The sequence below is a fragment of the Sciurus vulgaris genome (genome assembly GCF_902686455.1).
Source record: "Sciurus vulgaris genome assembly, chromosome: 3".
In the NCBI taxonomy this organism is placed as follows: Eukaryota; Metazoa; Chordata; class Mammalia; order Rodentia; family Sciuridae; genus Sciurus; species Sciurus vulgaris.
The window spans coordinates 18448077-18462304 of NC_136463.1; the positions used below are offsets into that span (position 1 = coordinate 18448077).

The window sequence follows — 14228 nt, forward strand, 5'->3', positions numbered from 1 at the left end:
GGAAAGGTCGCCTAAGGAGAGTCCTTGAAAAAGATGCAGCTTGAGCTGAGTCTGGGTTATAAGTCAGACCTGTTTCTGGTACTGGGGGAAAGAGCTGACTAGGACAGAGTCCCTTTCTTCAAGGGGCTTCTAAACTGGGAATACTAAGAGGGCTTCATGTAGATGAGGGCCATACCCCAAGGAAGGTGGAGCAGGAAGATAGATAGAGACTGGGTCTCTCACATATGAGCCACCAGACTATTATTATTATTATTATTATTTATTCTTTTTTAGATATACGTGACAGTGGACTGTATTTTGACATATCATACATACATAGATTATAACTTATTCTAATTAGGATCTTGTGGTTTTACATGATGTGGAGTTTCACTGGTCATGTATTCATATATAAACATAGGAAAGTCATGTCCGATTCATTCCACTATCTTTCCTACATGGCAATGTGTGTAGGAAACGCCAGACTTCTTTATTGGCTTATTACATGACAACCCAATGAACTTTCTTAACCCACTGTTGTGCTAGGTGTCACTTGTAGCAGCTGGACTTACAATCTAAAAAAGGAATGGCTTAGCAATTGCCACAATAATGCTATGTAACAAACCACCCTGAAACTCCAGATTGGACTCAGGCTCCCTGCAGCAGAATGCTGTAGCTGTCTAATATAGATCTGTCTCTGATGCTGTGCTGACCACTTGGCTACGCCTCTCCCTGCATCTCTGTTCCAAGTGTATTCATTCTGCAGCCCAGGCTGGAGAGGCAGCAGCTGCCGGAGAGAAGCACTCCTCCCAGTGAAGGCAGATGCACACAAGGGCCATCAAAACATCTGAAGGCCTTTTGTACTTCATGTGAAGGATCAAAGCAAGCCCAAATCCAGAGGACAGGAAAGGACACTCTACTGCATTGAAACCCTGGATGCCAGCGGGGGACAGAAACTGGGGCCAGTAATTCTCTCTCAGCGTGTGATGAGCCCTGGTTTGGAGGTTACACAATTTGGACCCACTCTTCTAGTGGTCACCTGGAATTGCAGCCTAGTGAAAGGAAGTGCCAGCAATGTAGTGGCTCGGCCACCTTCTCTATTAGATCAGGAGCCCTGAAAAAGAATCACATCCCCTTCCTCTCCACCCTGCTCTGCTCCCTTTCCCCCAGTGCCTAGTACCAAGCCCTGCCCTTAGGGATGACTCAGAAATATTACTGGGTGACTTTTAAACCATTCCTTCATTCTCATCATGTGATTTGTTACAAAAGAGAAACTGACAGTGCACAGTGCTAAGTATCTGCCCCATAAACTGTAAAGAGACTGTGCCACTTAAAGCTGAGATCTGTCTCATACCAATTTTGAATCTGCTGCCCCCAATAGGGGCCTCCAGAAGAAAGGACTAAACACCAAAACAGGTGAGTGACATTGCTTCCTCTAAGGGCCATTTGAAACTGGAAAGATTCTCATCACTTGAGATATCCTAAGAGGAAGGCTGTCTGAAGGCACCAAGCTAGTCAGGGATCCATGTGGCTTAAGGGCAATTTTAAGACAGTGAGATTGATCATTAAAGCCCATACTGTGCCCTTAATCCCAGCAACCTATAATCCCAGCAACTCAGGAAGCTGAGGCAGGAGGATCCTAAGTTCAAAGCCAACCTCAGCTTAGTGAGGCCCTAAGCAACTCAGCGAGACCCTGTCTCTAAACAAAATACAAAAAAGAGTTAGTGGAAATGTGGCTCAGTCATTAAGTGCCCCTGGGTTCAATCTCCAGTACAAAAATAAAATAAAATTTAATGTCAATTTACCTCCTGTCCAGGCTGATTAAAGTGGAGGAGTGCGAACACAGGGTTGTTGTGAGATGTGTTGGTTACAGGGAGAGGATATTTTTGGGTCGGGGGGCAGGGATTGAACTAGGGGTTCTCTACCACTGATCTATATTTCTGGCCCTTTTTAAAATATTTTCTTTTGAGACAGGGTCTTGTTAAGTTTCTTAGTCTGGTTTTGAGGTCGCAATCCTCCTGCCTCTGCCTTCTGAGTCGCTGGAATTACAGGCATGCATCACTGCACCCTACTATATGTGGAGGATTTTAGAGATAATTATAAAAAGTGATGGTCTGTGGCTCTCTAATGGAGTAAGGAATTCTCTTCATGAATTACAACTAGGTATTGTAAAGTATAAAATACCCTTCTAGGTATTTTATAGTAGTTTTTAAAAATGAGGTAGACTGGAACAATATATCTCCAAGATATGTAGGTGTTGGTAAGTGAACAAGGCAAGATATAATCCAGCATGTACAGTATGAGACTGTGCATTGTATGTTATCTGTATAGAACTGTGTGGCCCAACACAGTGGCCACTAGCTACACATGGATAAATACAAATTTAGCCAGATGTAAGGGAGTCTACCTGTAATCCCTGTGACTTGCAAGACTCAGAGAATCATAAGTTGGAGGTCAGCCACAGCAACTTAGCCAGAATCTCAGCAACTTGGTGAGATCCTGTCTCAAAATAAAGATAAAAAGGACTTGGGATATAGTCAGTGTTAAACACCCTGGATTCAATCTCTAGTATAAAAAAAGTATATATGTAATATTTATGTATAATATTATATATGTTGCAAATATATTATAAATTAAATTAATACAAATTAAAAATTTATAGTCAACTTCTAAGTCACACTAGTCACATTTCAAGGGCTCAGTAGTCGCATGGCTAATGGCTACCATATCGGACAGCATGGTAGACTATTTTCATCACTACAGTTCTGATGGACATGCTGGTATAGAATTCCTCTGGAAGGACATTACAGAACACTAGTGATGGTGGTTGTCTTCAGAGAGGGCAACTGGGAGGTTGCAGTATAATATGCCTTTTTATACATTTTGAATTTTATATCATGGGTTTACATTGGGCATTTAATGATAAATCTGAAAAAATAAAAATTGGGAATTAGGAATCCCTATAAGGGGTCACTTTACTGGGATAGTGGTTCACAGGAAATAACTTTGCAATTTGCCTAAAACAAGCTAATAGATATTTTACTTTTTTAAAACAGCTTAAAACTTTTTAGCTCCTGCCAATCTCTCTCTCTGTGCTCTTAGGAGCTCACAGGCAGCAAAGTGAATTAGTAAGTAGCAGTGGAACATTAAAGGAAAAACTCAACCAGCTGCCATGCACTGGTTGACAGTTTTTTTCCTCTAAGAAATGTATGTGGGTCATTGTGATTTTATTCCACATGAATAATCAACAGCCATAGTTCCTCTTGGTAAGGGTGTTTCCAGTTCTGTAACAGAAATAAGTGTACTGTGACACGTACAACATCCAAGCACCATGTCTCCTAAGCAAGTTTGATTATTAACAAAATGAGGGATGGGGACTCTGCTTGGAAGTAACCTGAATCTAGGCCAAATAGGTGGGAATGGGATGGGGAAAACCATAACACCAAACTACCTCTTAGAGGAAGAATGCACATTGACTGGGAGGGGACAGGAAAATAAAAATCGCCTGCTCAAAAGGTAACCTCTGAAACAGTAATTTCCAATTAATAACTGCAGGTCTTTGGAGCACCTGTCACAGCAGGAGGCCTCTGAATGCATGGGTGCATCATACACTTTTTGCAGAGTAAATAAATCATGTCTGTGTCTCCCATAGTCACTATATCACTAATAGGAATCATATACTGAAGGTGTATGCATGTTATCTCTTTAAATCTTATAGCTATTTGGAAGGGAGATCTTATTCTCAATTTAATAGGAAGTTGAAGCTGGAGGATAGATAACTTGCTTAAGTTCAAAAAGATATATATTAGGGCTTTTCATGTACCACATAAAAGAAATCCAACTAAAATATACTTGAATAAAAAATGGCCTATAAGGTTACATAACAGGAACCCCTAAGGGCTTAAGGCTGGCTGCATCTTGGTTCATTGCATCCTCTCCCTATCTGCGTCTCAGCTCCACTTTCCTCTGGGATAGCTTCAGCCTTGAGAGGACTCCCCTTGTCTGCAAGAATGGTCATCAGTAAAGAAGAAATGGCTCAGAGAAAGACCTTCCTCAAAAGGTTTCTGATCGGCCTGTTGGACCATAGGTCAGGGAAGAGGAGGCTCTGAATGGCTGGCCATGGTCTTGCACACATCCCGGAGTAGGGAACTTAAACCCAGCAGAATCATAGTGAGTGAAGGAGGCTCATCCCAAAAGTAAAATAAGACTGTTGCCAAAAGCTCAGTCCTTGTCCCCAGTGCCACTCCTATAAGGAGGACACAGTTTTGAGAAAAAGGAAAAAAAAAAAAAAAACAACCCATAGGAGACTCCTGTCCAAGAGGTTGCCCATCAGGGAGAAGTGAGAGTTTTTAGAGGTGATTCAAAGGCTACATTCCAGGTGTGCCCTGATGGGTGTGTGTGTGGTGTATGTGCGCGCATTTGTGTATGTGTGTGTGAGAGAGAGAGAGAGAAAGAAAAAGAGATAGACAGACAGAATCCACTTGTTAATTTGATAGATCTCTTAGATCTTCTGGAGCCATCCCGAATGGCTTCATTCCGAATTACTTCATTCAAATCCGAATTACTTCATTCCTATGGTTGGAGGTATGCTCGAGGACAGATAACTGGGCCTAGGATGGAGAAGAAGAGTAATCCTGTTTCCCCTGAGATTAGGGAGGGGGAGGGAAAGAAACATGTCTATTTTAAAAATAAATCTCCGTGTGGGTGTGGTGGTGCACACCTGTAATCCCAACAGCTCAGGAGGCTAAGGTAGGAGGATTGTGAATTTGAAGTCAGCCTCAGCAATTTAGCAAGGCCCTAAGCAACTCAGTGAGACGCTGCCTCAAAAAAAAAAAAAAAAAAAAAAAAAGAGAAGAAGAAGGGTTGGGGATGTGGCTCAGTGGCTGATTGCCCCTGGGTTCAATCCCTAGTACCAAAAAATAAAAAATAATTAAGTCGCTGTGGCAGAGCAGCTACAGCTATATTCAAAGCATGAAGTGGACCAATGTTACAGGAAGTTCTATTACCAAAAGACGAGGGAATGAGATGAGTAATAGAGGATCAAAGATTGAAGCTGGATTGAACTAACCTTTAAGCCCAAACTCAACAGTTCTTCACATGTTCATAGATACTATGAATCTGGAAACCTCTCAAATTCTCTTCTCTGGTCCCACAGTATTTTGCAGGTGCCTTTATTATTGTTGCAGTCACAGGATAACTCCCCCCCCCCCCCCCATCTGGAGTCTAGCTGGTGAGCTCAGGCTCCATTATGAAATGTTTTGTGGAAATGTGCAATACTTATGTGCATTTGTGCATCGCCCTCTCTTGCCATTTCCTCCACCCTCCCTCATCCCACCCCAGGCCTTTGTACAGTTTCACCTTGTGTAGAGCAAGAGGAGAAGAGGTAGACAAGTCTGCAGACTTTTCAGAGATAAGGAACCTGGAAAATAAGGGACCAGGAAATAGGGACTCCTGAAAAGCAGACAAGAGGTTATTTTGAGGAATTCCACAGTTCTGCATTCAACAGCTGAGTGAAACTGCAAGGGAATAACTGAGAGGACGTAGAATGCTTGATTTGGGGGCAGGACATGCTTGTCCCAAACCATCAATGTTCTGTCTGTGCTGATTATGACCAGAAACAGCTATCCATTTTCCAAGGTAGGTAGGTTTCCTTAGAAAAGCCCTTACCTTCCATCTTGTTTAAAATGTTTGACATGAAAGAATAATTTGTATGTGTGTACTTGTCATCTTCCTGCTCAACTGCCAACTGTACCTAACACTGTGACCCATCTAGCCTGAAACTGAGGGGAGGAGAATTACTGATCAGGCAGCCCAGGAACAGGGTGGGTCACCAATGCCAATATCCGGTTTTATAAATGGAAGTAGGCACTGGGCCCCCAAGTTCTGTGGAGATATGAGGGACACTTTTCTTGCCTAAAAGCCAAGGGAGCACAAGACCCCCCCGACCAAAGTCAGTGTAGTTTGTTTCCAAGAATTGGCCTGTCCCTGGTCACCCTTGTGCTCTCTTAGGACCTGCAAGTATCTCTCCCCACCCCAACAATGCACAGTCCTGACTCAGGCTCTAGGCTCTCATTGATCAAAGTTTGCAAGTGTTAAGTGCTCAAAGCACGGTCCCTGGGGTCAAAGGGCAGTCGTTACTCCACATTTTTCTTCTAAGTTCATTTGAAAGAGAGATGTCACTTCTAGGAAGGAAAGAAAACAAACAACTACAAGGCTGGAAGAGAAAAAGCGAGCCCCTGGGTTTCAGGCCTCCAGGGCTGACGGGGGCATGGCGCACACAAGAGACAGCCCAGAGGCGCCTCAAGGCGATCACGTGGTATTAAGCGCCGTCAAAACAGGTATGTTTTCCTGGCTCCAAAAAACCAGGAAGAAGGCTCCGATTTGGGCCCAGGTTTTGCCTACTGGGCTGTACTGATGCCCTCGAGAGGCAAAGGCAGAGTAGGTGTTATCGGTGCCACTCGGGTGGACAATCGTCGGCTTTGTAAGGATAAATCACTACCCCAAAGTCGCTCAGTTGGTGCCAAGGCCGAGTGGAGTCAGGGACCCAGAAGCCTGGACCTAGTCTGACGCAGTACAGTCGCTTTCCTACCCGCGCCGGTGGACTAGCCCCTCGGAGCCGGGCTGGCGTGCAGGAACCTGAAGACATCTATAGCAGTCACCTGCTGACTGGGCTCGGCACCCCGGGGGCTTTGAAGCGCCCCTGGCCCCGCCCCTTGGATACTCCAAGGCCTACGATTGGCTCCTCGGGCTGGAGGCGGGGCCTTATCGCCGAGTCAACGTGATGGCGTCAGGCGCTGGGGCGCCGCTTCCTGTTGTCAGTGGCCGGGAGGCCCCAGCGTCGGTTCGGAGGCTGAGGGGCTGCAGCGGCCAGGAGCGCCCCCAGCCCCGCTCCCCGCTCCTTTTGGTGAGTTAGGGGTCAGGGGGCGAAGAGGGCAGCGCAGGGGCGGTGGGGCCGTAACTCGAACGGACAGTGGGTCCTCCAGTCCATGCGGTGATCCCAGACCCCTTGGTTGCCTCGAGACAGTTCGGCTTCGGAGCCTCTGCTCTCCCAGCCCGCGCTGGGCTCTCACCCTAGCCTTCGATCCCTGCTGCCACCGCTGGCACGTCTTCTCCATTTTCTCCCCTCCGTGACCCGACCTCAGCTCTTGCCCCCATCTCCTTACCGCCGGTCTTGCAAATGCAGCCTCACTCGTGACCTCTCTTTTACCCAGTTGCACCTCGGAACTGGATATATCCCTTACCTCCTCTTAGCCAATCCTCACCCGTCTGGCAATCCTAATGCTCCGCACAAACCTCCCCTAAACCCAACATTCAGGTTTCCCCTTTTCTGGCTCAGCTTTCTCATCCCCGGCTCCCATACCTCTGCCCAGCACCCCCCCACACACCCCAAATTCTGCTTATCCCAAACATCTTACCTCTCCCCTCCTCTCATTGAAGACCTACCACAAAAATAGGTGCCCTGTTGAACTCGCCCCCTTCGTGATAACTCTGGTCTCAGCCTTATCCCAAATTTTGTGTGTAGCTTCTTCACAGACTTTGCCCTTAACTACCTAGCTCATTATATATTTCTTTTTCCCTCTTCTACCATCCTGAGGACACCCCATCCCTAAGTCTTTGTTAAACTGTCCCCAACTCTTGTTGCCTCAGTTCCTACCACCCTCTTCCCTCTTATTAACAGAAGTCATCCAAGTCCTTTCACCTGTTGTCTCCATAGCAACTCTTCACACCAACTCTGTGCCCATTCTTCTCTTGACCAAGCTTCCATTCAGCCTGAAAATTTAGTGCAGAACTCTCTGGGAACCCCACCAGCTACCCCTGAACAGTCAGGTCTGGGTGCTTGCTCAGAGCCGAGCAGCTTGACTAACCAAGCAGCTTGACTGGTAAATGAGTTTGGGGAAGTAGAGATCCCCTAATCTTGGGTCAGAGGTTTTTCCTGTTGTCTGGTCCCTTATACCTGTCCCCAGGAATCGTTTTTTCCCACCATTCATATTATATTACTTGTGTTGACTGTTGGAATGGTAGATGTCATTGAAATACCTGTAAGGTGAGTGATGGTCACTCATCCAGCTCACTCACCCTGGGACAGCTGAAGCCCATCTTCCTTTTGACTGTATTCTGGACCTGGAGAAACTCAGGGAATGCCACTGGGGTTGGTTCTGTTTACAGAGCCATGGCCATGTGTCTTGTCCTGGCACTTGTGGAGGATCCTGTCTCAGTGCTCCTTGCCAGAGCTGATGGCAGATCAGTTCCAGCACTAAACACAGGGGACACATGGTGTCAGAGTCATGTTACATGTGAAGAGTAGAGGTGAGTGGGTCCATGAGGAAACTGAGACGTAGTTGGGTTCAGAAGCTGTTGCATTACTTCCTCTTTTGTAGGTGCTGGATCATTGAATTTTAGCAATTTGGGTTTCACGAACACAAGAAGCCAGGTTATTTCACAGTAACTGAGGCAGACAGATGTTTCTGAGGCACCTCATGCTCACCATTTATAGCTTCCTGGGGACTTTTTGTTTACATTTCCTCTGAATTCTGATGACCTGGTTTCAGAAGGGTTAGCCATTTGAAGGCAATTTATTTATTTATTTTTTTGGTGCTAGGATCCAACCCAGGGCCTTGCACATGCTTGCACTGAGTACACCCCAAGCTCTGGCAGGATTTATAGGGCCCCCAAGAGGACCCATTGTCTTTGCTTGTCGCTATGGTCTTTTCTTTTGAAAACTGAATGGCAGTGCTACCTTCAGTATCTTTGCATTAAGATGCAACTTACCTGAATGGCTTTCAGCCTTACTGACAGCTTTGTTTTGTTTTGTTTTGTTTTTTTCTTTTTCTTTAACTATTTTATTTGTTCTAATTAGTTATACATGACAGCTTTGTTTAGCAGCAGCTGCACGGTACCCCTACCACTTCAGAATGGTGTACCTCAGCTCCTCACAGTCTTCAAAATGGACATACCTGCACTATGCCCTGTTTTCATTGTATGTGTCAAGTCATTCAACAAGCATTTTCCAAGTACCACTGTGTGCCAAGCGCAATTCTAGGTATAGAAATGCAATGGTGAATGACTCAGGCAGAGTTCCTATTTTCTTTCATTCAGAGTTTGTTCCTTGCCAGACACGGTGGTGCACACCTGTAAATCCCAGTGACTTGGGAGGCTGAGGCAGGAGTATTGCAAGTTTGAGGCCAGCCTGGGCAACTTGGTGAGACCCTGTCTAAAAATGAAAAATTGAAAGGTCTGGGGATGTAGCTCAGTGGTAAAGCACCTTGTTAGAATTCTACAGCATATGGGACAATGATATGGGGAAAGTGGGGACTACTGGCTAGAAAGGAAGGAGGAAAGATATTTAGTGTTCACCACTTTCACAGTTCTGTCTTCGCCCACTAATCCTTGGTCTGGGGATCAGAAGCTAGAAATTTCTTACCCTCCGGCATATTTTTTTTTCTAACTGGGAATTGAACCCTGGGGCGCTTAACCACTGAGTCATATCCCAGCCCTTTTTATTTTTATTTAGAGACAGCGTCTCATCTATTTGCTTAGGGCCTCACTAAATTGCTGAGGCTGACCTCAAACTTGTGATCCTCCTACCTCAGCCTCCCGAGTTACTGGGATTACAAGTGTGTGCCACCACGCCCTACCTCACCCTCCAACATATTTAATTTTAATCTATTGCTCTGAAGGACTTATCCTCTCCTTCCATCCCACCCCATTCAGGACACTTGTCTAGAAATCCACCCTGCTTCAGATAGAAGGAGATGCTATTTACTCATTCAGCACTCACATGTCTGAAAGATCAGCTGCCTTTCCGAATCAGAAGATAACTTTGTCATTCTTTTCCAAGTGAAATAACATGACTCATCAATTAGTACAGCAGTTGGATGGCATAAACACCAGCCTGTTGTTCTGAACAACCGGGGCAAGATTCAGGCAGTAGACAGAAGGCTGTTAGGAGTGGCTGAGAAGTCTCTAAAGAGAATTGGTTGCTGTTTACTGATGGTTTTAGTGTTTTGAGAGTGGTAAAGCCAGTTTATCCATTTCTTCGTTTAATGTAAGTCTTGTCTAAGCTGTTCTTCTCTTTTTATCTCTTCCTCGGCCTCTGGAGGAAGTGAAATTGGACATACTGTATATAGAAGGACAGGCGGTATAATGAAGAAAAACAACTAGAACTGTCCTTCCTGTGTGTTAAAACATTTAAGAGAGGACAACTCCAAAACTCAGGTACCCTGGGAAGGACTTGGGCTCAGCTGATTGGGGCTTTAAATCTGATCAGCAAGACTATGTCTTGTTGCTTACAGGCCTTATTCAATAAAGTGGAGCTTCTGACCACAGCTCTGAAGAGTCTGTGAATAATAATTTGCTTAAAATTTTTTTTCTTTTCTTTCTTTTTTTGGTACTGGGGAATCTTACCCATGGGCATTGACCACTTAGTACATCCCCAGCCCTTTTTATTTTTTATTTTGAGACAGGGTCTTGCTTAGTTGCTGAGGCTGGCTTTGAACTCCATCCTCCTGCCTCAGCCTCCCAAGTCGCTGGAATTACAGGCGTGCATCAGCATCCACCACCACCCCCCACCCCGCTTGCTTAAAATTTTTCAAGTCAAAGACCTGAGATAATTTGATCTGATGGAAGAGCGAGAAGACCAGAGAATCCTGTCCCTTAGCTGAGCCCTGTTTCTACTTAGCTTCCGTTTTCTCCTCTGTAAAATAGGGATGATCATCTCTCATGGAATTGCTCTAAGAAATAAATGAGGTTGGAGAATGAAATCAAAGAAACTTGCTTTGTTCACTCTGGAAAGCCACGGAGGGTTGAGCGAGTGTCTGTGTAGGGGTGTGATTGTGTTTGGGGGTTTCCTGAATGGTGGGAGTCACCTTTCCCCTGCCAGTCTTTCCCCAGTGGCCGTTGTTCTCTCCTTACTCCCTTCAGTGAAGCCATGGTTCCTTCCAGTTTGGTTCTTGGTATCAGTAAAGGATATTCTGAGAACAGGAAGTAACACCAGCCCACCCAAAGGTAGATTTGGGGTCTGAACCACCAAGTGGATAATAAACACTGACCCAGCAGTCAAGAGATCCAGAGCCTCTTAGTTTCCACCAGCAAGTTCTTATGTCATCAGTGGTCACATTCCTGCCTCCCTGAAGAGCTGCAAAATGGACATGAATAAGTAGGGTATTTTGACTTCCTCTGAAGAAAAGTAGAGGTTTCCTGAATTGTGGCCTGAGCCCCAAAGTCTTGATCCTATTTTGTAAATTGTGAATGCCTGTTTGAATCCCTCTGACCTGTTGTTAGTACAGCTCCTTTAATTTTAGGTAAGTTACTTGTCTCCCCACCCCCCACCCCTTTTCTGAACCCAGGGGCACTCTACCAGTGAACTATGTCCCCACCCTTTTTATTTTGAGACAGGTTCTCCCTAAGTTGCTGAGGCTGGCCTTGAACTTGCAATCTCCTGCCTCAGCCTCCCAAGTTGCTAGGATTGCAGGTGCACATCACCACATCCAGCTGATGTCTCTTAACTTCAAGTTTAGTTTGTTTGTTTGTTTTAGCAAACTGGTCCTTGGCCAGAGCACCCAATTATTGATAGCCCCTTCTAATAAATGCTCTGTTATTCTCAGCTAATTAATGAGGCCTTAATGAACCCAAGCTATTATTGAGATTATTAAGGTCTCAGCCCTAGGATCCTTGAAGCTGGCTGAAGAAAGGGCAACTTTGGAGCCTGAGGGCGTGTTTAGAAGGGCTTGAGGGAGTGGTTTAGGCCACTGGAATTGTGGATTGGGCTTTCACTCTGTGTCTTGGAGCCAGAGGCTGGATTTTACCTGTTGGACAGCATGAGGGTAACTTTGAAGGAACCCAGCCTCCAGGATCAGGCCTGTTGGTCAACATGACCTGTTAGCAGGTCTCGGGAAGCTCTGAGAATCCACTGGTAGATGGAACGAAATGTGGCAGAGGGTGAGTTGTCAGCCAGGGCCACCCTTCACACACACCTGCCTCCCTCTGTGGCCTCCCTTGGAAGGTCCACTCTAGGCCCTAAGTCCTTGTACCTTCTTTCTTCTTGGCCAACAGAGGCCAGAGATGGAAGCAGCAACCTCAATGAAGGCCACCCTGCTTTCTCCTTCCCAGACCCCATGCTCCACCACACTCCTGTAACTCTTGCTTGCCAGGCTAGTCTTGCTGTCCCTGCACCCTCTCTTGGGTCCCCAGTAGAGGTGTCCTCCTTCCAGCCCACCCATGGCACTCACTCAGAATCTGGGATTCCTTTGAGCTGGGCTTGGCATTACCCTCGAGGCTGATAGAGCAAGGCCACTGTCAGCCATGGCACCTACGATAGTTCCTTGACCTGATGAGCTTCCATGTCCTTATCCGTCAGGTGGTGATAATAAAATGGAACTCCTGTGACTAGGAGGAGCATAAATGAGGCAATCTATGTCACGTTCCTTGGTTCTGTTAACCTCTCTGGGTCATAATGATTTGAGAGCAGACACAACTGTAATTATTATTATTTTTTATTCCCCTGAGGCTCAGCAGAATATTCACTAGAGATTTGTTTAGATGTGAGGGTCCACCCAGGCCTTCCAACAGCACCTTCAGGTTCAGGTCTAGGGAGGGAGCCAGCTGCCCTGAGGGATTTAATGATGTACTGACTTCCAACTATTTGGGGCAGTGGCATTCTTTGCTTATAGATTTGGGTAGCCACACCCTTTGGATTGGAGATGCCATTTATACCGGTAAGAATCTTACACATTCTTCCTCTCCGCCTGAGAAATCTGGTACTGCGCCCTCGCGTGCCTTGCTGGTTAGGGGTAGATTGCGAGCAGAACTCATGTTGGTCTGTTTAGACACATCCCTGGCACCCCAAAGGAGAAGCAGAAGTGTGTTAAGAGTTCTCTATTTTGAAGCTGCTCCACTTGGGCTTTCCACTGCCGAGCTGGCAGACCCTGGATGGGACGAGAATTGGGGGCCTGCTTCAGGGTTGGGCTTTCGGTGTTAATTGTGAGTCCTGGTCCATCTGATTCTTGGCACCTTCAACTGAAGCTTCCCCATTGCACCCTAGATCAGCGTGTGGTCCGTACCCCCACCCACATCCCACAGGCCCTGGCTTTTGGGTCACCTTTTGGTATGAAGAGCCCTTAACCACGCACTTGTGGCACTCAGGGGGCCTCACCTCCCAAGCACTGAGCCTCTGATTTTTTTTCCTTCCCTTTCCTTCCTTAAAATCCACTTCCGGTTTTTACTTTTGTGTTGCTCAAAGGCCTTTCAGTTGCAGTTTGAGTGAGCCTCCGCCTGCTGCCTGCTGGGAGGGAACTCTGGCTGCTGGGGTGAGTTGGGAGCCTGCTCACCTGGCCACCATCTCTCCCTGCAGGTGTCATGTGAGTCTCCTCAGGAGCTGCTGCCTGAGTGGAAATGCTCTCAGTGGTGGAGAATGGACTGGACCCCCGGGCTGCCATCCCGGTAGGTGGCAAGGGTGGGAAGGGCTGCGGAGGACTGCCATTTTATTGGCTTTTCTCACTGAGATGAATGGGCAGTGCCTAGAAAGAGGCCTCAGGCTGAGAAAAGGTTATAGCAGAGGCAGACCCTGGGGAGATCCTGCCCTTTCTAGATTGTATTGGTTGTAAAATGGGGATTTATTTTTAAAACATTGGAGGAACAGGGGGAAGAGCTCAGTGGTTGAGGTTTGCCTAGCATGTGTGAGGCCCTGGATTTGATCCCCAGCACTGCAATAAATAAATAAATAGAAACAGGAAATTAAGTTATCTGAAGAAGAAGGATTTCCAATCAGCCCTCTGCCCTTAGGCCATGATTAGGTCAGTTTGGTCAAGGTGCTGATCTGATGCAGAACAGACTCTAGGCACTGGTTTGGTTTTTCAAGAGTGGAGGCAAATTGGTAGCTTACATATGTCTGAATGTGGGCATCTTCCAAGGTTTTTCAAACACAGTTGCTTGTCACCAGTTTACCAGGTCCCTCAAATCCTCTTTCTTAGAGAGTCCTTTGCCCCATGCTAGTCCCAGGGCTGTCTCGGGTACTCTGGACTGGCTCTGTCGCTTCCCTTGAAGAGGCAGAAAACTGGAGAGCTTTTGGACCGGTCTCTCAGCAGAATCCTGAGGGGGCTTCTTGGGAGAAGCCAGTATTGCCCTTTCCTCCCTGCTTTTTCTCCCCAATTCAGAGAACTTTCTACCTGAAAGGAACTTCAGTTCTCAGAAATGTACCTTCCTCTCCTGGCCACTAGAGGGTTCAGCTTCACCTGGTATTTTGTTGTTCGTTT

General features: G+C 46.3%; 1 protein-coding gene across 3 annotated transcripts in view; it reads left to right on the forward strand.

Moving 5' to 3' along the window:
- The first annotated feature begins 1223 nt into the window (after positions 1-1223).
- PLEKHM1 (pleckstrin homology and RUN domain containing M1) overlaps positions 1224-14228 on the forward strand; it is a 53103-nt gene continuing 40098 nt past the window's right edge. Inside the window, exons 1-2 of one of the 3 annotated variants that reach the window (XM_079133201.1) lie at positions 1224-1399; positions 13328-13416. In XM_079133201.1, the coding sequence (XP_078989327.1) occupies positions 13369-13416 (48 nt within the window). In that variant the 5' untranslated portion in view covers positions 1224-1399; positions 13328-13368. Of the gene's footprint in view, positions 1400-6708; positions 6884-13327; positions 13417-14228 lie in introns of those variants that run through there. The other 2 variants (XM_079133202.1, XR_013762758.1) reach the window with 2 other exon arrangements.